At 57.3% G+C, this 25,706-nt stretch overlaps 1 protein-coding gene across 48 annotated transcripts in view; it reads left to right on the top strand.

Moving 5' to 3' along the window:
- Positions 1-25,706, top strand: part of ARHGEF10L (Rho guanine nucleotide exchange factor 10 like) — a 146,750-nt gene that overhangs the window by 31,607 nt on the left and 89,437 nt on the right. For all 48 annotated transcript variants that reach the window (XM_059691033.1, XM_059691077.1, XM_059691078.1 and 45 more), the window contains exons 2-4: positions 18,077-18,156; positions 22,829-23,014; positions 23,717-23,750. In XM_059691033.1, the coding sequence (XP_059547016.1) occupies positions 18,120-18,156; positions 22,829-23,014; positions 23,717-23,750 (257 nt within the window). In that variant the 5' untranslated portion in view covers positions 18,077-18,119. The remainder of the gene's footprint in view (positions 1-18,076; positions 18,157-22,828; positions 23,015-23,716; positions 23,751-25,706) is intronic.

The following is a 25,706-nucleotide window of genomic DNA, read 5'->3' as shown; positions in this document are numbered from 1 at the left end:
CTGCTCAGCAGGGGGAACAGGGAGGGCGGACGAGGGTGCCTACCCAGCTCCTACCTTTCACAGCCTCCTGGGCCTTCAGCTCTTTTCTTGTGCAGGTAAGAGCCATTGTGTTCATGAAACCTTCCCAATGGTAGGTCTCTCCTGCCCTGTGTGCACGCGTGTGTGTGCATGTGAGTGTGTGTGTGTGTGTGTGTGTGTGTGTGTGTGTTGGGGGAAATAAGGGGACAGAGTCATTTGGAGGGTGGGGTATATGCAGGGGTGACCTCTGGAGCCAGGCTGCCTGGTTTTGATGCTCACTCTGCCTCTTGTCTGCCCTGTGTCCTGGGGCAAGTGTCTCAACCTCCCTGTGTTTCAGTTCAGTTTCTCAGCTTGTTGGGTAACAGCCTTGTCCTCATCCGGAAGGTTCTTGGACCAATAAAGACAGTCGTCATGTGTAAGCAGGTAGAGTCCTGCCTGATACCAGGTAAACACCTGATAAACAGTGGCAGGAAAGTGGAGTGCTGAGGCAGGCTGTTTATTCATTAGCCCGGGAGCCAGGAGGCCTGGTTTGAATCCCCCTGTACCTCTGACTATTTAGAGACCTTGGCAGGCTGTCTCAGGCTCTAAGCTGAGGTTTCTCATCTGTGAAGTGGGGACCGACGCCCCGCATAGTTGCTGGGAGTGGCACTGACTGGTGGTTCTCCTGCGTGGGGCTTACTATTAAAATCAGGAAACGGGTCTAAATAGCCCGAGTGAAATCTCCATTTGATGAGCGTGCGTGGCAGCCACCTCCACTGCCCACAGACGCTGGGGCTCAGCTCTTCGCCTGTGGGGCCTCAGCCTCCACCCTCCCATGTTCTCACTGGTTTCCGGGATCCTATGGAAATGGGTCATCAGATGAGTGGGGCTCGGGTCTTCAGAGCAAGTACTATGGGGTGGAGGGTGACACTTAGTCTGCAGGGACATGGGGAAGGGATGGACCTCTCCCAGCCAGCCTGGGTCTGGGTGCCCTAGGGGACCAGGGTTTCTGACTCTTGTCCCAGATTCAGCACCACCTCCCACCTCATGTCCCTTCTGGGTTGGAAGTCTCAGGGCTGAGTGGCTCAGGCATGCCTGATGCCCCAGAAGATTTGGGTCACAAGCAGGCAAATATTAACTCCACAAACCTAGCTCTGGATGCAGACCTGTTTGGGCTGGCTGCCTGGGGGGCTGCAGGTTCTGAGCCCCCTGCCCAGCTGATGCCCAGGGTGAGCAGGTGCCCTCCGGGGAAGAAAGGGTGCCTGCCTCAGGCCGGGTGATGGACGGCATTTAATCACCTTCGCTGTCTGTTGTTTAGCGGAGGAGGAGACTGAGGCGTGGAGAGGGCAGGAGGCCTGCTCAGGTCTGCACAGCTAACGGGGCGGACCTGGGGTTGACACCTGAAGGGCCTCGCTGCAAAGCCCATGCTCCCCGCCTTGGACTCCAGCCGCCTCCTCGCTGCTGTGAGGGCCACACCAGCATGCTCCGTGTGTCACAGGTGCTGAGGTTTGCTTTCTGGCTCCTCTGAGCCTTGGTCTCAAATTCCTCTTGCGAAGTGGGTGCAGGCTGATTTGGGATCCCTGGCAGGCAGGACCGGGCTCAGGACACCCGAGAGCAATGAGGCAGGGAGCTGGGGAGCGGGCCCTGCTTGTGATGTGTGAGGCTCCCCTGGGGCCTGGGCTGGGGTTTGGGAGTAACCAGCTGGCCAACCGAGAAAGCCTGTGTTTGCAGACCACAGACGAGGCATCATGGAGACACGTAGGGCCTAGTCACAGTTTCTGTCCTCTGGGAGCTGACACATGAGCAGGAATGAAAACACAGGTTTGGACACTTCAGGGCCTGGGTTTGAACCCTGCGTCGCATTAGCTGTGGGATCTTGGGCAGGCACCTTTGTCTGGCTCAGCCTGGGCGGCTCCCTTGGAAAGAGGAGTTAAACCCGTACTTCACAGGGTCAGTGCGGGGATGAAGTGACATGGCGCTCCCAGAGCTCCCAGGACATGGCAGGTGCTCAGTAAGTTGACTTTCTTCCCAGGCCCACAGATGACAGTCCTCAAAGGCTGGACTACAAGGTCTGCAAGGTGAGTCAAGCCGCTTCCCGGTGATGCTGGCAGCCCAGGGGTAGAAGGAGTGACTCTGCTGGCATCTGGAGATGGGACAAGGGGTTGCCAACTCCACCCGGGGGGAAGGGTGTGTATGTAAATGAGATGTGGGATACGTTTGGCTGGAGAGAGAGGGAGATGTTGGCTTTCACTTGGTCTTGCCCTCCCCTCTCTGTTGTCATAAGCAGGCGCCATCAGCACTCTGGGGGTGGAAGTGACTTGCCCAAAGCTGGTAGCATTGGTGGCAGAGCCAGGCTGACGCCCAGCCCGAGGCCAACCGGACTTGGAACCTCCAGCTACCTGGGGTAGGGCCCTAGGGCTGTCAGGCTCCGGGCCTCTGTGGCCTGCCTGGAGCCAGCTGTGAACCCAATATTCTGGGGCACATGATACACAGGCTGGTCTTTCCTCCAGCAACGCACTTTCTGTTTTTCTTTATTTACTTTTCCTTAAAAGGTCGCATGTGGAGCTCACCTCTCCTTTCTTAGGCCCTGGAGGGGCGGTGCCTTTTGTCCAGGGAGCGTCCTGTTAGCCGGCTGCTGGACTGCAGACGCTCGAACGTGGGGAGGTCAGAGAGAGGCTGAGTGCAAGCACTTGGAGTTGCACAAACCTGGTCCACGGCTGGGCCGGCCCATTCTAGCTGTGTGACCTTGGGCAAGTCACTTTACTTCTCTGAGCCTCCGTTTTCTTACTCAAGTCAATCCAACCAGCATTTATCGAAGACCTGTTAGATGCCAGGTTACGCGCTAGACATTTTTGTTGTTGTTGTTAATCCTCACCTGAGGATATTTTCCCATTGATTTTTAGGGATAGTGGAAGAGAGAGGGAAAGACAGAGAAATATCGATGAGAGAGAAACACATCGACTGGTTGCCTCCTGCACGAGCCCCGACCAGGGCCCGGGCTGGGGAGGAGCCTGCAACCAAGGTACACGCCCTTGACCGGAATCGAACCTGCGACCCTTTGGTCCGCAGGCTGACGCTCTATCCACTGAGCCACACCGGCTAGGGCAGTGCTAGACATTTTGGGTAGACTCAGCCACTGTCCCCTGGGAACCTGGAGATTGAGTGGGGACCTGGATCTCCACCTTGAAGTGTCGAGGAGCTTGTGAAATGACCCCTGAAACACCACACACGGCTCCTGGTTTTAACAGAAACTCAGAAACGATGGTGAGCGTTCGTGTTGTTCCCAGCCAGTGAGAGCCGGCGCTGGCGTTTCTTGCGAGTTACTGTCGCTTTGATGTCACTTGTTCGCAGGAAAGTGCAGGGACTACTTCTGGAGGGTCCGTAGGGACCGTGTTGAATGTCCGTGGGCATCGCGATGTGAGTCAGAGCCCTGGTCGCGAGAGAAGTCCGCCACATTCCCCTGGGTGCCTTGACCTTGGCAAAGAGGAAGTGCAACCCAGGTGATGTCCTAGGGTCGTCCACCCTGGGCACGTGGGGGACACCCAAGGGGAGTTTGCTGAGCTCATGAGAGGGACCATGACAGCCTGGAATGGGCCTTAGTGGGGGGTGCAATGGATACAGTGAAGGAGGGATAGCGGATGGGTGTCCTGTGCAGGAGGCGGGGCCTTGTCCTGAGAAACTCCAGAAGATGACACGAGGGCGAGTGTAGACCCTTCCTATGACTCTTTTGCCGAAGGAGGAATTCATACAAGAGTATGACGTGGGACAGTGACCCAGGCTTGGCTTGAGGCGGGGCATTTATGACATATCCACTCTGTGACAGGCACAGGGTAAGGCTCAGTAAGTCCGCTGGGGCAGGGAGCCTTTTCCCATGGTTACTGATGTATCCCAAACACCTGGGACGGTATTTGGCTCAAGGGAGCGCTTGATCAATATGGGCTGCATAAATGAGTGAGTGTATTACTTAATTGGGTTTTGGGAGTGTCATTGCGCCCAGTCTGCAGATGAGTAAGCTGAGGCTTAGAGACATGAAATCATGCATTTGCTCAAGCTCTGACCCACCCGTCTGCTAGGATTAAGAAGGAATTCTTGCTCTGGCCCACAGGTTGGGTGTCGGCCTTGCTACGATCCCTCCTTTGGAGAGTGAGTGGTTGTGGGAAAATACAGTGATGGGGTCAGTGCTGTGAAACACAGGTGATACTCTAGCCATTGGTTCCTGCTCCGATCAGGGGCACCCTTTTAAGGGGCCAGGTTAGGAGGGGATTTGATGCTGCTAGCAGTAAAGGGGGCCCTTCCGGTTTTGGTCTGACATCATGGTATCCTCAGTCACAGCAGGGGAAGGGCCCTGGCTCAGCTCATGGCTGGCACGCAGCCATGCCCGCTCATGTCGGCTGTCCCTGCCCAGGTGCCTGCGCTAAGGTGGTGGCTGGAGGGCCCGGGTGAATCCCAGTTCACAGGGTCATGTTCCTGCCAGACCAGAGTGCCCAGTGAGACTTACTGTGTTTACATTCGGCTGCTGCTGGAGCCCCGACACAGGGGCTGCTGGGCGAGGCTCTGTTGGGGGCAGTGCACCCAGAACTCTCCCTGGGGCCCAAGGAGCCAATGAGTACTTTGCAGGGAGCCTTTTCCCATTGTTCTCCTCCTGATGTGCCTCCCACTGGGGCCCTGACCCTCCGGCTCGCCATGAGTGGGGTCCTTGTGGTCCCATCTGCTCACCCGAGCATTTCCCGGACACCACAGGAGCCCGGCTGGCTGCTGGCTGAAGATTGAAAACCCCAATCCTCTTGGGGTTTAGCCCTGCAGCCTCAGGGCCTGGGTTCAAATTCTACCTCTCCCTCTGTGGACACTGTGACCTTGAGCCATTTCCTTAACCTCTGTTGTTGTGTTTCCTAATCTGTAAAATGGGGATGACGATAGCTCCTCTCTCACAGGGTTGTTGCAAAGATTAAAATAATAAGATTAAAGGGCCTAGAATAGCTTCATGCACTTACAGGCAATTAGTAAGTTGAGGCTGACTTTGGCACTCACTCCCTGGTGGCCTTAGGCAACCGAGGAGCTGCTGCCTTTCTGTGTGCCTAGTGCCTGGGCTCTGGCTTTCATCCCTAGTTCTGTTTGTCCTGGTGAAGGAGTACCCAGGCCAAGTGTCTGGGGAGAGGGGAGCAGAGCAGCATGCGGGCCCCGGATGCCCCCGGAAGTCCCTGTCTACCTTCTCCTTGTCTCTGTCCTGCTCACGTGTTCTCACTGCTGCCGTGCGTGTCCCAGGCCTTGAAGAGAGGAGCTATTCATGCTGTGTCCATTGTTTCCAGGACTATTTAAAAAAAATATTTTTATTGATTTCAGAGAGGAAGGGAGAGGGAGAGAGGGAGAGAGAAACATCAACGATGAGAGAATCCTTGATTGGCTGCCTCCTGCATGCCCGCTACTGCGGATGGAGCCTGCAACCTGGGCATGTGCCCTGATCGGGAATTGAACCGTGACCTCCTGGTTCATAGGTTGATGCTCAACCCTTGAGCCACACAGGCTGGGCTGTTTCCAGGACTATTACCTGATGGATAGCCCTGCCCCCATCTAGGTTCTGGGCCCCTCCCAGGAGTGCTTGCAGGCCCCATAGTTCCCCCCACCCCAGAAGCACTGCCTGCTGTTTATTGTTGCTCCCTGCTCCCTGCTCAGTTCTTCTCCGGCTGAACTATGAGGTCTGAGGGGCAGGGACCCATGAGTGAGTGTGGAGGCTTGAGCCATAAGCTAGGCTCAGCTCGGGGAGAGAGAGGGACCTGGCCTCAGAGCTCACAGAATTAAAAAGCGGCCGCTTGGTGCCGGGAATGGCTCTGGGTGCTGGGGACAGGAGAGGCATACCACGTGGTCCCTGCCTTGAAAGGCCACAGTTTGCCCTCTTCCCCACCCCCCTCTCTCTCCTTCCCCCCTTCTCCCACCTCCAGTATTCCATATGCTGGGCCGGGTGGTGGAGAGGCACAGAGAAGTGGGTCGGAGGTCCACAACATCAGTGACTGTGGTATAATGCAGTCTTTCTAGAGACCCGTAGCCTGGTATTTCCCTGCTGTGGAAACCAGTGGTCATGACTCTGTGTCCCTGTGACTAATGACGGTAACACTACCCAGCGCTAACGAGCCAGTATCTGCGCTAGATCTCAGAGGACTTGACCAGGTGCCCTCGGAGTAAGGGTTCTGCACCTCGCACTGTTGACACTCGAGCCGGGTCATTCTCTGTGGTGGGGCCGTCCTGTGCCCTGTAGGGTGTTGGGCAGCATCCTTGGCCTCTACCCCCTGGATGCCACTAGCATTCCCTGCCTTTCCAGGCGTGACAGCCAGCATGTCTCCCAACAATGCCAAATGTCCCTGGGGTACGGGGGATCAGATCGGCCCGGCCGAGAGCCACTGCCATAGATGGACCAGCAAGACTCTCTGCCCAGGTCGAGATGGGAAGGAAATTTTGAAGTCGAATACTGCCTCCGGCCAAAACAAGCAAAAGAGGGAGACAGAGCCCACACCATCGTCCCTGGGTGCGTACATGACCTTGTTTGGCATGAAATGCAAACGTCCATCGGGAGGTGGGCGGGCCCTTGGAGGCTGGGCAGTGCGCGCCTTGGCCCGGCCACACAGAGGCAGGGCTCCTGGCAGAATTAACTGGACGGTCACCAGGTTTTTGTGTCCCTTGTTTTGTGTGGTTACAATGCAGATGAACACGTGGAGTCCGGAGGACCAGCACCGGTCCTGGGAGAGTTGAGTCAGTGTTCGGCTGTCCGTCTAAATGTCAGAGGAGCCCTGGCGTGCTCCCTCCCCGCGTAGTGCGTATCTGGTTTGTAACGGAGTTGAGTTTGTGTAATTGTTCAGCATCTGCCTCCCTGTGGGACTGTGGAATCCAGGAGGGCAGAAACCAAGGCTGTCTTTCTGATCAGCAAATCCCCAGACCTTGCATACTGAAGCGCTCAATAAATATGTGTGGACTGGTTAAGGGGTGGGGTTGGGTGGCAGAAGGATCCAGAGAGATGAAGACTGGCTTTTCTGCCCTCCCCTTGAATGCTGGTGAGCTCAAAGGGCCCCAGAATGAGGGAGAAGAGCCTGGAGACCTCAGTGTTAACACAGATGGTACGTGTCTGGGAGAAGTGAGCCCTGGTACTTGCGTCCTGGTTTGCATCCTAACGTGGAAGGAGACGGTGCCCCATCTTCTGACCAAGCCCTGGCCACAGGCCAGACCTTGCATGAGCCTGGCACAGGCTGAGTCTTGGCAGGGAGCGCAGGTGTCCAGCGCTGAGCACCGGGCAGCTGGTAGCTGTGCCGGCGGCTGCAAACAGGGAAGAGAACTGAGTCCCGCCCACCTAGGCCTGCACTGTCTCTGCAGGTCCCTCAGATGCTCCTGATGTTGAGTGACAGCCCTGGGCGTGTGTGTGTGTGTGTGTGTGTGTGTGTGTGTGTGTGTGTGTGTGGTCATTGTAACCTTGCTGCCTGGAGGGGATTTGTCCCTGAATTTAGCTAAACATATTGGAACGCCAGCAAGGAAATAGACGCATGTGGTTTTTGCCACTGTCCTGGGCTGGTTGTCCAGCCAGCGTGCTTTCCATAAAGGGGGACATCAGCAGCCAGCTCCGAGGTCCCCTCTGCTTGACTAAACGATTCAGGGGCTTGGACTGTCTCCCTGGCACAACGCACTGAGCTTTGGTCGTCGCTACGTTTCGCACCAGTTAAAGGAACTCGCTTTTTCTTTCTGGGTCCTTCCCTCCCCTGGAATCTTGACTTGAAAAGGGGTGAAGGTGGTGGAGGCTTTGGGGAACTCACACAGCTGAGTGTTAGCCTCTGGCCAGGTCAAGCTGGTGGGTGCCCCAGAGCCCATCGGTGGGTCCCCTGCCCTCGGAGGGACTGCTACGTGGTCAGACGCTGCACGAGAGGCTGCGTTCTCCAGGCTTAATCCCCCTGGAGGCCAGGGGTGGGCAGGGCTCTAGGATCACTCAGCGCCACCTGGGGCAAGCGCCCTCCTTGTGGGCCCGGGCAGGGCAGCTGTTCCGTTAGAAGGAGGTGGTCGCTCATTCACTCATTCATTCAGCAAACATTTATCGAGCCCCCGCTGTGTTCTAGGCTCTCAGTGAGGCACTTTTTGTGACTCATCTCATCTAACCCGTATAACAACCCTATGAGGTGGAAGGGGGAGCCAGGGATCAGAACAGCAAGTAACATCTTAGTGTCACAGGAAGTGGGGAGCTGGGACCCAACCTGGTTTGATCACAGGGCTCACTTTCCTAAAAACCATCCCCAGGGCGAGATGGTGGCAAAAAAGGGTACCCAGCGCCACCCCCCCACCCCGCCCCCCCGCCCCCTGGCAGGACCGGAGATTGCTGCAGAGCAGGAGCCACCCTGAGTGCAGTGGGCGCCCCATTTTCCACTGAACAAGTGGCCGCATTCCTGCAGTGGGATGTAGGCAGGGGTGGGCTCCCAGCTCACGGCACCCAGCACGGGTTCAGTGCCGAGAACAGAAAGAAGATGAGGGAGTTCAGGAATTCTTTCTAGTACCAGCAAGTGGGCAGCATCTAAGCTATCTGGTTCCAGGGTTGGTAAACGCCAGTGAGCTTCTTGTTAAAGTTGATTATGAAGGAGGACCCGTGTTTGGGACTGGTTCCCCGTGGGGGTCCTGGTCCTGGGTGTGACTCCACCCCAGGACAGGATTCAGGACCCATCCATTTCGTGGTTGCAACCACTCCTCCACTCTCTGCCCCCCCCCCCCCCCCCCTGCAGCCCAGGCTCCTCCTGTCCCACAGCCCCAGGCGTGTCTTCTCAGAGGTGTGATGCTAATTGCCAGGGGGAAGTGGCCTGGATTCACTGGGGGAGGGAGAGGAACCCCTGCAGGGGAAAGAGGGGGGCAGACATCCATCTAATCAGGCATCTGCCTGTGATGAACTTGAGTTTGGATCATCTCTCTCCCTCTCAGTTTCCTCCTCTGTAATGGGGTTGACCCTGCTTGGGATGTAATGGGATGGTCCACCTGCTTGGGGGCTGGTGGAAAGACACCCATTTCTGTGCCTCCCTCCAGGTTTGGAGGACACGGAGAGCAGCTGGATTCACACACCCTAGTTCTTGGGGAGGGGTTTGAATATAAGAGCTAGCTGCTTGGAGAGATCAGCCAGAGCTGTTCTGCGCCTTGTGGGCGAGGCCTCTGGTCCCCTGCGGCTCCGTGCTGGGCTTGCCTTTCCCGAGACCTCAGATGCTGCCTGGCCCGCTTGCAGGGCCCTGGTCGGGCGGGCTGAGTTATCTTTAGCTCTGAGTTTTGCAAAGGCTGTTGCTTCCTGCCCAGAGCTGTCTTGTGGGACAAAGGGGTCCCCTCCTTGAGAGAGGCAGAGGGTGGGTCTGAAGAAAGTGTTCCAGGCCAGACTGGAGCCAGTGGGCTGTCTATGAAAGGAGGCCTGCTCCTCTCCGTGGCCCACCAGCCCGGGCCTGAGCGCCCAGCCTGGACCCTGGGCAGCGGGGCGTGTGGCAGGTCCCTCACCTGTCTGTGGTGGAGGGTGGCAGCCGTTGGAGCTCTGGGGTCCTGCTCCCTTTCCCAGCCACGTGCTTCTGACTCAGCAGAGCAAGAATGAGGTCTTTTTTGGGAGCCAGTTTTTTATGGTCCAAGTCCTTTCCCCCTCCCGCCCCCCCCCCCCCGCCCTGCCCCGCCCTTCCCTCTCCTTCTGATCACACCCTGCCTTTGGCTCAGACCTCTTCCCATACTGGTTTTGGGGCACCGCCCCTTGCACAGCTTGGCAGTGAGTCTGTTTACTAAGCTCTCCTGGGAGGAGCCGTCCTGGCCACAGGCTGATTTCAGGCAGGAGGAGGCCCAGTCCCAGACCGAGATGCCCAACGGGCCTGGGCTGCCCTATCCCCTCCCCTGACGGTGGTGGCAGGACTGACCCAGACCAAGGGGTTCCTTCATCCACTAGCAGGTGTGTGCTGAGGCCCAGTGTTTGCCAGGCCCTGATCCAGGGCTGTGGATAGAGCAATGGACAGAAATAATGATGCCCTGGCCTCCGTCGAGTCCATATTCTCGTAGGAGGAGGCTGTTATAAACAACTAAAGTGTACAGGTGCCCGGAGGTATTAAATACTATGAAGACAGGGGAGTCGGGTCAGGGCAAGGAGCGTGATGGGAAGGGGTGTGTGCTGTTTTAAAGAGGGTGCTGGGGAAGCCTCTGACAGGGTGACCTTTGATCGGAGCCCAGAGGAGGCGAGGGAGCATCCAGGCAGAGGGAGCAGCACGTGCAAAGGCCCTGAGGCCGGAGCCTGTGTGGGGTGTTTGAGGAACTGCACGGTGGTTCTTGTGACTGGGGTAGAATAAGCTACGGGGCAGAGGTAGGATCTGAGTCAGGAAGGTAGTGGGGGGTGGGGGTGCACCATGTAGGGCCTTGTAGGCCAAGGTGAGGACTCTGTCTTCCACCCTGAATGAGTTGGGGAAGGATTTGAGGGTTTGAGCAGAGGAGTAACTTGGCTGCTGTGTTGAAAACAAAGTGGGAGCTAGAGACCAATCAAGGGGTAATTTTAATGGTCCCAATAGGAGCTGATGCCGGTTTGGACCAGGTGGTGGCAGGGCAAGGGGGGAGGGGTGGTGAGAAGTGGTCAGATTTGGGACATATTTGGAAGGGAGAGCCAACAGGTCTGCTGAGGGTAGGATGGAGGTGTGAGAGGAAGAGGGTGGCAACGGTGAGTCTGAGGCTCTTAGTCTGAGTGCCTGGCACGCTGGAGCTGCCATCAGGGAGCTGGGAGGATGAAGGAACAGGGGTGATGGTCAGAAGTTTGGATGGGTGGCAAGTTCAAGATGCGCAGTCGGCCACGGGCAGACATGCTGAGCAGGCTTGTTTCCAGGCAGAAGTCTGGAGTCCAAGGGAAACTCAGTTGAGTCATCATCGCGGAGACGGTCTTAAAAACCAGGGAGGAGGGGAGGTCGCCCAGGGAGGCACAGGCGGAGAGGGGGCGGGCTTGGGAGTGGCCAGCGAGCCAGGCAGCTGTGGCCAGCGTTTGGATGTCCTGAGGATGCGGTGGAGGAGAGGGAGCAGAGCCGGGGCTGGGCAGGAAGGAGAGCAGAGGGAGCGTATGGAGAAGGGCGCAGCCAAGTGGTGGGGAGGCTGAGGGGGGCTGAGCCATGTCCACTGCATTGGGCATCGTGAGGGTTGCTGGTGGCTCCGGTGCGGCGGCTGGCAGAGCGGTGGAGAGAGCACCCAACCCGCCAGGTGCCCTCGCTGGAAACCCAGCTCCCTTGAGGCTCTCTGCCTTTGTCGGGGCCATTTCTGCAGCCTGGAGTGTCCATCCTGCCCCAGCACCTGCTCCGTTGAATTGCATGGAGTCAGACTCACCTTCCTGTCCTGGTCCCGCCTCACTGAGCTGCAGCTGGGAAAGAAGGGAGTGGAACCCACCTCTCGGTTTGTTTCTCGCGTGGAAAATGCTCTGCTGCTCGGATCACGTGGCACTGGATTTCCTGAGAGGTGGCTTCTGATGGGGAAACTGAGGCTCAGAAAGGTGAAGGGGTAGCGCAAAGTCCATGCTGTCCCCTTCTGGCCTCCAAGTGTGTGTGTGCGGTGGGGCCCTATCACCTGGGACCCTCTGGGCATGAGGTCAGGATAGTTCAGCCATATTAGGAGACTTTTCACCTGGCCCTTCAGCCTGGCACCGCCTGTCTGGGCTGGTTAGCTGGGGACAAAGGGGTTAATGTGCCTGGGACTGTGAGGAGGAGAAAGGGCTGGGGGCCAGTCTGGTGGCAGCCCCCCTGGACCCCCACCACAGGGTCTTGAAACTTCTGGCTGGTTCTGGTTTCCCAGGCAACAGCCCTTAGAGATGTCCTCTGCAGGGGTGTGGGGTGGGGTGTGGGTGGGCTCTTCTGCCCAGAGGCCTCCTCCTGGGGCTGCCCCCTCCTGTCCTGCCCGGGGATCACTGACCAGGGGCTCGCCTAGCCAAGAAAGTCAATGGAGGAAGGAGGGTGGGGTTCGGGGCTCCCTCCCTGGCGGGAACAGAGCCTCCATTGTCTGAGGCTTCAGCCATTGACCAAGCCTCACCCCTGCCCACTGCTCCTCTCAGAGCCTCCCTCCCCGTGCCCAGCGCGGGAAGCCCCTTGAGTGGCCTGGCGCCTAGAGGGCGAGGGCAGGAGCTGGCCTCTTGTCCCTCTGGCATTCGGAGGCCCCTGCCATGGGGAGGGCCTGGAAGAGGCTCACCCCCTTACCCATGTACGCACCCGCACTTCTGTCCCAGGGGCCCGCCTGGCAGTCCCCGCTAACAGCCCAGTGACGCCCCTCTCAGTGGCTGCATGGCCTTGAGAACGTCCTTCAGTTTCTCAGCTTCCTTTTCCCCATCTGCTGTGGGAATTAAGTTAGACAAAAACAGAAATGTTCAGCATGAGGCTGGTGCATGGCAGTGCTCAGAGGTCAGCCAATGTCATTTCGCAGACGATCCTTTTGTGATCTCGGGGGTGATGAGGGTAAGGAAGGGCAGGGCACGTTTCTGGCCACGGCTGACCTGGACTCAGTTGAGCAGTCCGCAGAATGGGACAACGCCGAGTGTCCTCAAGGAAGGCAGGAACTCTGGGAAGGGAACTGACATTTATTAAGACGCTACCAGCTTTATTAGACATCATTTCATTTACATTTGCCTCTGGCCAATGGGGACAGGACACACAGAGGGTGGAAAGCTTCCCGAGGGCCCTAGCTGGGTTTTCTCGGTGGATAGAGCGTTGGCCTGTGGACTGAAGAGTCCTGGGTTCAATTCCGGTCAAGGGCACGTGCACAGCTTGCAAGCTCGATCCCCAGTAGGGGGTGTGTAGAAGTTGGCCAATCAGTGATTCTCTCTCATCATTGATTGTGAAAAGCCACGGCCAGCGGGTTCAAAGGCTTGGAGAAAGAGCTGATGCGCAAATTGACACACAAGACAAGAAAAATTAATTTTGAAATTATGGGGGAAGCCAGGGGAAAGCTTAACTGTAGTAGTTAAGTTCCACGGAGTCTCCTTTCCCAGCTGCTTTTATTTACTAGAATACACAAGTGCCTTTTAGGAATGCAAACAGACACATCAATGGTAATGTTTAGTAAACAGTAAGATTATCAGGTTAGGGGGGAGTTTGCTTTAGGCCATTGAGCAGCAATGCAATCTCACCCTGTGAATATCAAAGGAGTCCAAACTCAGCCTTCCGGTGGACTTATCGCATTTATATTAATTACTGTTGATCTTGGTTTCCAGCAATTGATGTTTCTATCTCTCCCTCTTCCTTCCTCCATGAAATCAATAAAACAAAAACAAGAACTTTCCGAGGTCTTGCCCTGGAGAGCTGCAGATTGTCTGAAGTTGGGTCCTCGGACCCAGCCTGAGCCCTTCATGCCTCTCTTCGTGGGCGCTGAGTTCTGCTCATGCTCCTCTTGCCCTAGCTCCTCTGGTGTTTTCCTGGATCGGGAGCCTCATCTCTCCAGAGCCCCAGGAGCCACCTGCCCCCGACTTTGTGGCTGATGGCCACTTGTGCTGAGCCTGCGAGGGCAGAGCGTGGGTGTCCTGCCCCCCTGCAGACACTAGTTGTGGGTCCCACTTCCCACTGTCCAGCTGGCACCCTGCCTCTTCCTCTTGTCTTCCTGGACGGAGCGGAGGACACTGGGAGGCGGCGGCGGGGGGCGGCGGCTGAAGTTCTCACCTGAACCTGGGCTCCTCTTTCCACTGGGCAGGAAGTCCCACACCTGCAGCTGCCCCAGGCCCAGGGACGCCCCAGCCTCACCGACTCCACAGGATAGGTCCCAAGCAGGGTGAGGTTCCCAGGCTCTTCGGTTCTTGGCCTCTGGCCTCAGTTCAGTGCAGCTCAGCAGCTGTTGTCTCGCACGTGGGCCAGGGCTCCAGACACTGAGATGAAAAAAGAGGTCACAGTCTAGCGAGGGAGGCAGTTATAATAGGGGCTGTATGTGTCCCAGGGTCACCTGAGCGCTTTGATAATAGCCTCTCCCTGGCCACATCCCTGAACTACTGAATCTCAGGCCTGGGTCACATCTATTTTTTTAAAAACCTCCACCACCCGGCTTGAGAGCCACTGCCTGAGATGGATCTAGGGAGGACTCACAGAGGAAGAACTGGGTCTGGGTTTTGAAGGTTGAGTAGGAGTTTGCTTGCTGATTGTGAAAGAGAATTCTCCGTGGAGGGAGCAAATAGCCTGAGCAAAAGGCCCAGAGATGTGAGACAAGTTGGCATGGTCGCAGGCCTGACAGCTCTTCATTGAGGCTGGAGCAGAGTTCCCTGTAAGGCGGGGGTCAGCGGGTGGGAGCTGTTGAGGCCGGGGGGCGGGGGGGTAGGGTTGAAGGGTAGGTGGGAGCTGTTGAGGCCAGTGGCGGCGTCAGTGGGGAGGGTTGTGTGTCATCTAGGGCCTTGCTTAGGGCCTTGACTTTATTCTGAAAAGCGATGAGGAAGAGGCAGAGGGTGGTCCCGGTAGTGAGCGTGATCGGCTGAGACATACCCTGCAGCTTGGGCTGGGGCTTCCACCCTGGCTCCCAGCATCTCATCCTGTCTGACTGTGGCCCTTCTGTGTTGTGTAGCAGGAAAGGGCACCTTTTGGGGGTCTGTCTGCCCGGCCAGTATGGCAGCCATCTTTAAAGAGATGACCCCCCCCCCCCCAAGAGAAGAACTCCCGTCTATCACCCAAGCATGACGTTGTTACTGTCGTAAAGATAACGGTGGCCAGTGTGCACGGAGAGCTTACTCTGTGTGGAATACCTTGCACACCCACACAGCCCTCATCCCATCCCTGTGGGAACTCTGCTTGGCAGGGACCAGTGAGAAAGGTGTTCGCTGTCCTGCCGGCAAGTGCAGACTGGGATCTGAACTCAGAGCTCCAATAAATCTCATCTTTGTAACCACTGTGGCCTTGTCGCTGCCACCCATGACCTGGCTCCTTGCGTGTAGCAGCCCCTGGGATGGTCTGAGCAGGTGCAGGCTCCACTTTTAAGAGACACAGCCCCGGGCCATGAGGGGCCTCGGGGAGGCCAAGGCCTCTGAGGGGACGAGGCAGAGCCCAGCCTGCAGGTGGCTCCGGCTGCCCCGGGCCGCAGTCCCAGATCCCCACCGCTTGAAGCCCTGGGGTCTCGGGGTCCCTCTGTGAGCCCACCTCGGGTCCCTTACCCTCTTGGGGTTTGGAGCCCAGACACAGAGTCCCATTTGCTGCCCCCCTTTTTGGTGGTGACAGCTTTAAGGACAGGCACCTTGGCTCTGACCGAGTCTGCCCGGGGCTTTGCGATGGACCTCCGGTGTGCTGCTGGGAGTCCCGTGGGGCAGGTGGCCCCATTTACAGATGAGGACACTGAGGCTCAGCTCGCCTGCCCGCGGAGCTGAGACTCCAGCCTGGGCCCCTGACTCCCAAGGCAGAGCTGTGGTCATCACCGCCCGTGCCTGACAGCACAGACCAATGGATCCCAGGGCTTTGCATGTTTTTACTTCTAACTTCCTCAATCACCCTTTGCGGTGGCTACTTGGTAATCTCCATTCTGCGGGTGAGTAAACTGAAGCCCAGAGATGGGGGTTAAGTAAGGCATCCAAGGTGTCAGCTGCTGAGTGGTGGGACCCGCCCAGGTGGTAGCAGGTAGCCTGGACTCTCTCCTAACTGTTGCACCCTGAGGGTCTCTAGTGGTGACAATGGGCTGCTGTGAGCCATCCCTACTCCCTTGCCCACATCCTGTGAACTAAGGGTACCTGTGTGCACACAATGGTGGCCATAGGCCTATGGGCACGCATGTGTCCTTGCCCAAGACCTCACTGCCCGAGATTAGCTTATAGTCCCCCAACTCCCCCCCCCGCCCCCATATTCCAGCCCCCAAAGTCCTGGGAGGCTCTATGGTTAAAGGAGTGACACCAGGTTTGGGGGGCCATGCCCTCCGACTGATTCCTAGTGTTGTCACCTTGTTCCCTTGTGTCTGTGACGGGGGCAACGCCTTACTCTTCCTAGCTTTGGTTTCCTTATCTGTAAATGGAACAATGCAAATAAAGCTCCAGCTTTATGGATGTTGCTGTCTCTCTTCCTTTCCGGGAATCAGCCCTGCAGGGTGGAGAGAGGGGAGGACAGCAGACTGTCTGGCCTGGAGGGATGATCCTGGGTTTCTGCAAAATCAGAAAATTGCGTTGAAGGAGCAGTTTGCACACAGGCCTGCGCTAGCAGCCTCCCTCCTTCCTCCTGTAAAATGGGTATCCGACTCCCTGCTCCTTCCTGAGAGGTTCTGAATGAGCCCACCGGGAGGGGGCAGCTGCAGGAGGGTGCTGTGCAGCTGCCGCTTGCTCTTGCAGCGTGCGAAGGGGCACGCAGACATTTTAGTTCGCTTTCCCAAATCCTTTGCTGGGAACAACATTTTAGTCCTGAGAGTTTTCAGTCACACACTTAGTGGAGAGCAATTTGCAGTCAATCAAAATTGACCCAGCAGGTCCGTTTCAAGGCGTGTGTCCTGGCTCACACACCCCCTCACTCAAGGTGTTGTGTAGGGAGGATGTTAGTTGCTGCATTGTTTATAACACCAAAGGCCTGGAAACAACTCCGTGTCCGTTGGTAGGGATTATGGTACATTGGTCAACAGCGGTACATTAAAAACAATATTATGCAGCCATTTAAAAAAGTGAGCCATTTCTGTGTACTGTTCTGGAACAATCCCCAAGATTCTTAAGCAAAAAATGTGGTTGCGGCCCAGCAGGTCCGGTTGTGCTTCCTCCTGTACAAAACAAGGCAGCTAGCCAGGCATGCCGGCTGGTTCACCTGTGGGATAGTTCTGGAGGCTTCGTAGGGAACCATAACAGTGGTCACTCCTGGGGGATTAGGGTAACTGGGGTTGGGGGAGACTCACTTTTCATTGTGCACCCTGAGTTCGGATTCTGAGAGCACGGTGGTTCCTTAAGGAGGGTAGACTCTGGGGCCCAGGGCCCGGGTTCCAGCCCTGGCTCTGCCACTTCCCAGCTGTGTGATCTTGGGCAACTTACTCAACTACTCTGGGCCTCATGTTCTCCTTTATAATGTGGATTCCGATCTGTCACCGTTATTTGTAAAGTGCGTAATGTCTGAGATAGAGTAGGCGCTACATGAATGTTTGCTGTTATTAATTCACTGCCATTTACGTGCGTTCTGTTCCTAGTCAGGAAGCCAGTTAATAGAAGCACCGGCTTTAGGGTGGAAAGGAAAACAGACACGCAGCCAGCTTATGTGGGGGGGGGCTGGTTAGACAGAAGGGCTGGTGCTGTCCCTCCGGGATGCCTCTCTCCTCCACCGGGAAGTCTAGAAGGACAGCCCCTCGTTCCCAATCAGGAGTGCCGGTAGGGAGCGGGAGAACTCTTTCCCTCACTGCTCAGCAGGGACATCTGGCAGGTTTACTCCAGGGTCCAGGGAGCCACCAGAGGCACTGGCTTCTGGGTGGCATGAGCCCCCACTGTGAGGCCAGCAGAAACTGCTCCCTGCTCCCTGTTTCCTGCTCTGAGCATGTGGGATTCTGCCCCTGTCTTGCACCATCGGCCTCTCTGCACCCCTTTCCTTTCCTTATACCCACGTGCCATGGCTGGGTGGCCCCTTGCCGGCTGGCCAACCCCATTGGGCAGGACAGGGAGGGACAGAGAGCGAATGGCCTTCAGCGGGGCTCTAGGCAGGGGCTGGCGAGAGCGGCTGGGCTTGGGGAGCCTGTGGTTATTGGACAGCCAGGAGGCGGAAGTGTCCGGCCACCTCCCTGAGAGTTCAGGTGTGATAAACTACTGGGACACGGGGGCTGAGCATGATCCTGGTTTCGGGGGCTGGAGCTTCATCCACAAGTCAAAAGGGGCAGGGGTAGTGTAGCTGGACCCGCCAGGCTCCTGAGGGTCCCTGGCATTGGTCAAAGTGAAGGCCAGTGGCGGCAGGGCCTTTCTGGGAAGACAGGGTTATGGTCCTGCAGCTGCTGTTTTTTCCGGGTTAATGATTTACGACGGTGGGGGCTGGGCCCTCCTGGGCTGTCCTGGGCTCCCGGGCTGCTGGGGAAGGAGTGTGAGAGCTGGCGGCTGCCGCGCACAGGTCCTGAGCCAGTCACCCCTCTCTGTTGCTGAAGCTTTGGCCTTGAACGTCATCTAATGAGACTTCTGGCCTTCTTTTCACAGGCGAGCGGCTGGGACGGTGCTGGTCTGAGCTGGACTTTGTCTGATGGCTTCCTCCAGTCCTCCTCCACAGGCTGCTGCAGGTACCGTACTCTGGGAGAGGGCCACCAGCTGGGGAGCAGGCTGACCCCGGGGGGTGCGAATCTGGCTTCACTGGCAGTTAGCTGTGTGCCCTTGGGCAGGTGACTTCACCTCTCTGCCTCAGTTTCCTTGTTGCAACAGGGAAAGAATAATTCCCTCCTCAGAGTGGGCTCCCAACAAGGGTCCCCTGGAGAGATGGGCAGAGCTCGTCTGGGATTGAAGTGTGCCAGGGGACGAAGCTTATGAATCGAGGGTGGAGCCCGAGGGTGGAGGGGACGGGCTGGGCGACTCTCTCCATCTATGAAGGTGCCAAGGTCGGGCCATCCAGTGGCAGAGCTTTCAGACTTGCTCCAAAAACAACAACAAAAAACCCCCACCTCCCAACAAAAGAATACTTATGTTAATACAATTATTTGTTGTTCACCTGAAATTCAATTCGACAGCCTGTGTTTTATCTGGCAACCCAGGCAGTGGGGCCTCAGACGCCGCAGGTGGAATTCAGGCCCCGCCTGGGAGGAGCTGGACCCAGGCTGGTTCACCCACTAGGCCCAGCGTCCTGTCCTCTTGTCCCCACTCGGGAGGCGGACAGCGGAGTGGTAATGAGGAGGGCTCTTTCTCAGCCTGACCCTGCCACTGCCCCTTGGTGGCTGGGTGTCTCTATGGCTCCCTTTCATCACCCATTGACTGGGGATAATAATGACACCCTCCCTATGGCGAGGCTTAAATATAGGTAAGGCTCTGGCGTGTGCTCATCGGTCGCTCAATGAATGGAAGCTGTTACCACTGTGGGGCGCTGGCAGGATGCTGCATGCGCTGCGTGTGCCCTGCACAGAGCTGTGTTCTCTGGAGGGTGGGGCTCAGCAGGTGGACCCGCCTTCTCCACAGCACGAGTGGCTTTCTGGGCCCAGCCTCCTGGCCTCACTGGGGTTGGCTCTCCCGAGGACGGGGCGTGTCCAGGAGCATCAAAGGTGTATGTGGCCAGCTCTGGCCATGCCACCTGTCTAGATGGGCGGGGAGGGCTTCGTGCAGCTGTCAATTATCCAGGGACGGGCCTCCTGATTTTTCCTCCTGATAAGCCGTGAGGTCTGATGGCCTGGGACCCAGGAGCCTGGGAACAGCACTGGGGACAAGGGCATCTCCCAATTCATGGCCGTGACTTTGGGTCCCTGGATGTGTCTACCCCGGCCCCTGCTGCCATGGTCACCTTGCCTCCTTTCTCTTACCTCCCAAGGGGCCCAGACATGGAGAGTGAGAACAAAATCATTTTATGATTAAATCTACTCAGTTCTATTCAAGAAATATTTGATGGGCACTTATTGTCCCAGGTCTGTCTGATGTTGCTGGTGACTGTCTTCTGGTTGAGCCAGGCTCTTGGCCATTTTCTGACTCTGAGAGCTTCCTGGATTCAAATAAAATCCAGATTCCCGAAGCATCTCTTGTCGTCTCCTAGCTCTTCATTCTTGCTCACGTGTTCAGCTCCACTGGGCCCCTTGATGTTCTCTGCACCTGCTCTGGGTGCAGCCTGGAACACCTCTGCCCACCCAATCCTGTTGGACCTTTGCTCACCCTTCAGTGCTCTGCGTGGGGTAGCCTTTGCCCGAGGCCCTGGCTGGCATGGGCCCCTCTCCTCTCTTTCAGCACCAGCTCAGTCTCTGGGTTTTATATTTCTCTCTTGTCTCTTCCGCCTGCCTCACCCCGCAGTGAGCGCCTTGGCACTGAGAGGTCCCATCTTCTGGGCTGGCGTGCACAGATCACTGAAGGTGGGAATGACTGTGTGGATTGATGGCTAACTGAGGCCATTTGTACTCGCAAAAGGAGAAGGTGCAGAAATGGCCTGAGTCCCTGGACATGGTCTGGGCCTGGCCTGTGAGTGGGGAAGGCCTGCCCATCTCACCCAGGGGCAAGGACTGGGCTGTGACTCAGGGCAATAGTAGTAATAATAATAATGATAGCAATGATGATGATGATGATGATGATGATGCAATGACAGTGATCATGAGTAGAATCCTCATAAGAATGGCTGCCATTCAGTGAGCACGTACCTGGCTTCAGGTGCTTTATATGCGTTAGTTCATTCATTCCATCCTCCCAACAACACGATAAGGTGGTCACAATTATTATCCTCATTTTACAGAGCAGGAAACTGCAGCTGGGTGGGTAGACTAACTTGACGCTCACACAGCCCGTGTGTGGGAGAGCTGGAGTCTGACCCAGATGGACTGAGACTGTATTCACTACAGTGATACCGGTCGGGTGCCAGGCATAAAGGGAATCCCTCCCCGCCATTGCCCGCCCAGCAGACTCCAGTGGGCAGGCACCCAGGGCGTTGAGCCCTCTTGGCCAGGATGGGCCTGCATCCCGGTGCCCAGAAGTGGTGGGCAGGGATTTTTAGTCATTTGTTTCCATATTTTTTAAACTTTTAAAACCACAACCCATAGATAAGACCACAGGAGTATATGTGTGTGTGTGTGAATTCAACAAATACTTACTATGTGCCTGCCATGTGCTTGGCACTGTGCCAGATGCTGGGGATTCAACAATGAATGAAATAGGCAAGAATGCCTGCTCTCATAGAGGAGACGGACAGTAAGGGGAATGAAACTTGGAGCCTGTCACGTACTCACAGGGCCACAGAGAAAAATGTGGCCCCATGAGGGAGGGAGCCCCAGTGTTCCCCTGGGCAGCTCTGGTCAGGGAGGTGTGTACAGTGAAGACCTGAAGGAGGTGAGAAGGAGAAGACCCCTGGGGAAGAGCGTCTGGACCCTGGGCTAGAGAACAAAGGTCCGAGGCAGCAGCAAGTGTGGCTCATTCACGGTGCAGCAAGGGGGCCAGTGTGGCTGCAGTGGACTGAGCGTGGGAGAGCAGTGGAAGGTTACACACACACACATACACACACACACACATACACGCCCACATATGCACCCGCGCACACACACGCACAAAGGCATGCATACACATGCAGGCACACACACGAAATGGGATGCATACACACATTTCCTGAAACTAAAACCATTTTGATATATCACATTAACTGAACAGAAGCGCAGCAAACAATACCAAAGTAATACTAACTGTGACTTTATGACTATTACAAAATTTAAAAATATCTCAAATAGGCAGTCCATACACAAAACAGCATGCTGTCTGGGAAGCTCCTAGCTGCTTTTGTGACCCACCAGTGGGTGGAGTCCTGTCACTTGAAAACCATGACCCGCTTCCCACGCAGGCCCCGCATTTCCTTTGTTAGCGCATCACCCGGGCCAGGTGTCCAGGGAGCACAGGGCTTCCAGGAGACAGCGGGGCTCAGTGGGAAGAGTGAGGGACGCGAGTAAAGCCAGATCTGCGTTCAGACAAGGCTCCCCACTTACTAGCTGTGTGGCTGCGGGCACTGTCGCTCTGGAAACCCCGTGGCCTTGTGTCATGCGACGGGGTGGTTGTGAGGCCTCAGCGGGGGGGGGGGGGGGGGGTTCCGCGGGGCACACTTAAGGCGCTCAGCCGAGTTCGTTTCTCCACACCTGCCAAGGAGCTCGTGCCCAGCGGAGTCCACCTGCCGCTGTTGGCTCATGGGGTCCCCAAAGCTCCAGGAGGGGCGGGGTCCCCAGCTCAGTGGCCTCCATCTGGTCATCATCCCGCAGAGGAAGTTGGGGAGGGAGGGTGAGCTCTGAGTTCTGCTGAGGAAAGGGCTTCTGGGATTTGATACATTCGCACCGAACACGTTCTGCTCTGGAGGCCCAGGTCGCTGTGGGGGAGGGGTTGGATTTTTCTGGTCAGAGAGACTGCTGGGATCCGATCTGTCCATCTGTCTGCTGGTCCACCCACCCATCTCTGCTCCATCCACCTCCCTGCCCATTCACTCATCCTCCAGCCGTGAGCACCCGTGGACCAGACCGTCCTGTCCTCAAGGATCTCAGGTGGGAGGGGCAGTGGTTACGACAACAGGAAGGGAGAAGCCACTGGGACGAAGCTGTGAGGTAACACAAATGCCAGGCACTATGCCAAGGCAGGAAAGAAGACGAAAGTGTCGCTGGTCGATCCACTGTAGGCTCCGACCTGCTATGAAAAGTGGAAAGTCGGCGCTGGGGCACAAGGAGAGTCCCAGGCTGAGCAGACGAGGCAAAGAGAACCTGCTCATTCTCACCAGCACCTGCTCCGCCTTGAGCAAGCCTGAGATAGAGCACTAGCCTGGTCGCCCAAGACCGCTGTCCGTCACTGCAGTGCAACGACACCGAATTGGGCACAGCGCGTGGACAATACTAGAGTGTGCACACGGGCTGTCGCTGACCCAGGGGGTTCCGATATCACTAAAGGCGTGCCAGACAGACCGGTGAGAAGCAAATCGTGCAAAAATTTCCTTTAACGAAACTGGCCAGAGCCCGTTAATAAATAAATGAATAACCCCCTTACTTACCAAATAGGAAAACAGGAAACAAGACGAATAAAGTTATTGCCTTCAGGTACAGATGTGCACATGCTCACCATGGAGGCCTGCTCTCTGCCCCTCCATCCTCTCCCATCTGCTTAGAGCCCAACCCAACCACGGGCCACCTCAGGGGCACAGGAGCGCGGGTTTGCTCTGGCCTCTGGGAACTGCGCTCTCACCCATTTCCAGACACCTCTCCCTTAACCTAACCCCGAGACCCTGCCGCCCAGCTGGTAACTCCTCCTCCCTTCCAGGCGATCAGCCGGTTCCTGGAGGAGGCCTAGGCCCCTCCCCAGAGGCGGAGGACGACCCTGGAGAGCCCTTTGAGTTTGACGACAGTGACGATGACGAGGACACCAGTGCTGGCCTGGGCGTGCCAGGCGTTGCTCCAGAGGACACAGACGCCCCCCTGATCCATTTGGACGCGGCCCCTGTCACGGGTAAGGTGCTCTGGGAGCCTTGGGTTCCCCCATCCCCAGGCCTCTGGGCTGGGGTGGAGCTCCAGGCTCCCAGTCCTGCCTCTGGTTCCTCTGCTGTCCCCAGGAAGCAGGAAGGGAGAAGCCACTGGGAAGAAGCTGCATTCCGTGGCCTCCCCTGGGAACAAGCATTCCTAGCATTCCTGCAGCATCTGGTGCGCTTTGGCACAGAGTAAATGGAAGTGGCTGGCCCGGCTCTGTCTCTGAAGCCACCCCTCTCCGGGCAGCTTCTCCCAGGGAACCACACCAGCCAGAGGCTGCTCCTCGCAGAGAGCGGTGGCCTGGAGGCGGGAAGGCCCTGATAAGGCTGGTGTTAAATGGCAGCTGCTGGGCTCCTGATTTTGTCATCGGGGAGAGACTGGGGACTGGACTAGCAGGAACTTCCTGCAGCCTTGGGGACAAGGGACTCCTTGAGGAGCTGGGGGTGGGGGACAGGCCCGGAGTAGGCTGGGCCTCTGGTGCTGGTTGAGTTGGGATGTGGGCCATGGGGTGGAGGTGGGGGTGGTGCAGGCAGGACAGGTAGGGGAGCTTGATGACTGAAGAGACTGGGAGAAGGAGGCGGGCACTGCAGGCGCCCAGGCTGGCCAGGCCCTGTCTCCTGCACCACGGGGTGTCCACCAGGCCGGCCCCGGCCTGACGGGGCTCTCCTTCTGCTCTTCTCCGCAGACCCAGACCCAGCGGCCTCCCCGCCCCAAACACAGTAAGTGAGCTTCCTTCCTTTTTTTTTTTTTTTGTGGCTAGAAAAAGGGGGAGACTGGGCAGGTGGAGTGGGGAAGGGTGGGGCTGCAGCCAGGATGGCTCAGGGCAGGTCTTTGCTTGGGAGGATCGCAGTTCCAGATCCCCGAGCCCCAGGGAACAGGTCAGGCCCTAAAACTCATGTTACTCCAAGCCCTGGCTCTGCCCCTCGCTAGTTAGCTGTGTGGCCTGAAGGAGTCATGTGAATTCTCCGAGTGTAAGTCTGTTCACGTGCAAAATGGAAATAGCAAGTCCTCACCCCATTGGGTTGCGGCTGAGAATTAGCCGACTGTCTGGTATCCAGGCCGTTGTCTTGGCCATCGCCGTTTGTTTTGCCAATACTGGTCTCATTCCTGTGGCTGTTGTCAGGGACTCTGTCCTCCAGCTGCAGGCCTGCCAGGGGCAGAGCAGCCTCATGGTTAAAAGCCTGGATTTGGGGGTGACTGCCTGGGTCTGACTCCGGCCCTGGCTGTGAGCCCTTGTGTAAGTCACAGTCCTCTGGGCTCTGGTTTTCTCATCTGTAAAATGGGCACCGCTTCCCTCTTAGAAGAGCATATTGTTCCGCAAGAGGCCCAGCAGCGCAGTGGGCACCTGGTCACGGCGGCTCCTTTTCCCCCCCTTCCCTCTGGGGTCTCGGGCAAGTCAGCTCTGAGTTACACAGCACAGTTGGGGGTGGGGGCTGTGGAAGCTGAGGCCTCTCTCAGCCTCTCGGAGCTTCACTCACTGCGGCTTACTGCTGGGGTCATGGTGTGTAGGGGGTCCCCTTCTAAGGGAAGAGGGAGTGGGTTTTGGCCAGGGGCAGCCACGCTGGTCGGGGGAGGGATGGTTGAGACTCCCCTTTGTCTTCCAGGTGGGAGTGTGGGGGGCGGGGGGTGACTAGTTTTCACGTAGGTGTGGCCTTGCTGGAGGCCTCAGAGATGCAGATGTGTCTCTGGGCCCCCAGAGTAAAAGACAGTCCTGGATTCAAATCTCTGTCAGCACAAGGTCTTGTATGTGCTCATTTGTCACAGGGGGAGTGGGCGGACCCTGTGTAATTAAGGCCTCAAGTGGGAGCTGGCTGCTCCTCCCTGATTAGGGGCCTGAAATGAATCAGCATTTCATCAGCTGGGGAGTTCTGGGGTGGCTGTGACCCCGGATGACAGCCCTCCGGGTGGCTGGGACTGGGGAGCTCTGGGGTGGCTGTGACCCCAGATGACAGCCCTCCGGGTGGCTGGGACTGGGGAGTTCTGGGGTGGCTGTGACCCTGGATGACAGCCCTCCGGGTGGCTGGGACTGGGGAGTTCTGGGGTGGCTGTGACTCCAGATGACAGCCCTCCAGGTGGGCTGGGAGCGAAGCTGCCTGGAAACTCAGTCTGGTGGGGGAGGCAGACACTTCGCAGTGGGACAGAGGAGGGTGCCCAGGGAACTGCGACCCTGGCCCGAGGGAAGCCAGGGGGGGATCTTGGCTGAGCAAGTGAGCGTGAATTCACTGGTGGGACAGGAAGGCGGGAGGAGGGTCCACATGGAGGAAGCTCCTGGGCAGAGGCAGGGCTGTGAGCAGTGAGCATCTTGGTTCTTTCAGGCCACCCTCCCAGAGACCCCCCTTCCAGAGCTTGGGGTCAGGAGCACAGCAGCCTGGCCCGCCTGCTCTTCATGTGTCCTGGAGGCCTGATCGTGTGTCTGGCTGGTGCCGGGTGCCCCACTGAGCTGACCCGGTGGTTCTCAGAGCTGCTGCCTAGTGCGTTGTTTTCCCCAGCCCACTGGTCAGGACAGCTGGGGTGCACCAGGCGTTTCTGAAAGACAGGCCCAGACCACCTGCCACTCACAGCCCACCCCTTGCCCTGGAGCAGCCCCGCCCCCTTGCACACCATCTCCAGGAGGCACCAGGGCCAGAGCTCTGGAGGTTCCGGCCTCACTAGCAGGGTGGGGTGGCTTCGGGCTG

This window comes from Myotis daubentonii, chromosome 3 (genome assembly GCF_963259705.1).
Source record: "Myotis daubentonii chromosome 3, mMyoDau2.1, whole genome shotgun sequence".
NCBI classification, from domain to species: Eukaryota; Metazoa; Chordata; class Mammalia; order Chiroptera; family Vespertilionidae; genus Myotis; species Myotis daubentonii.
This window is presented reverse-complemented; position numbering and strand designations above follow the sequence as displayed.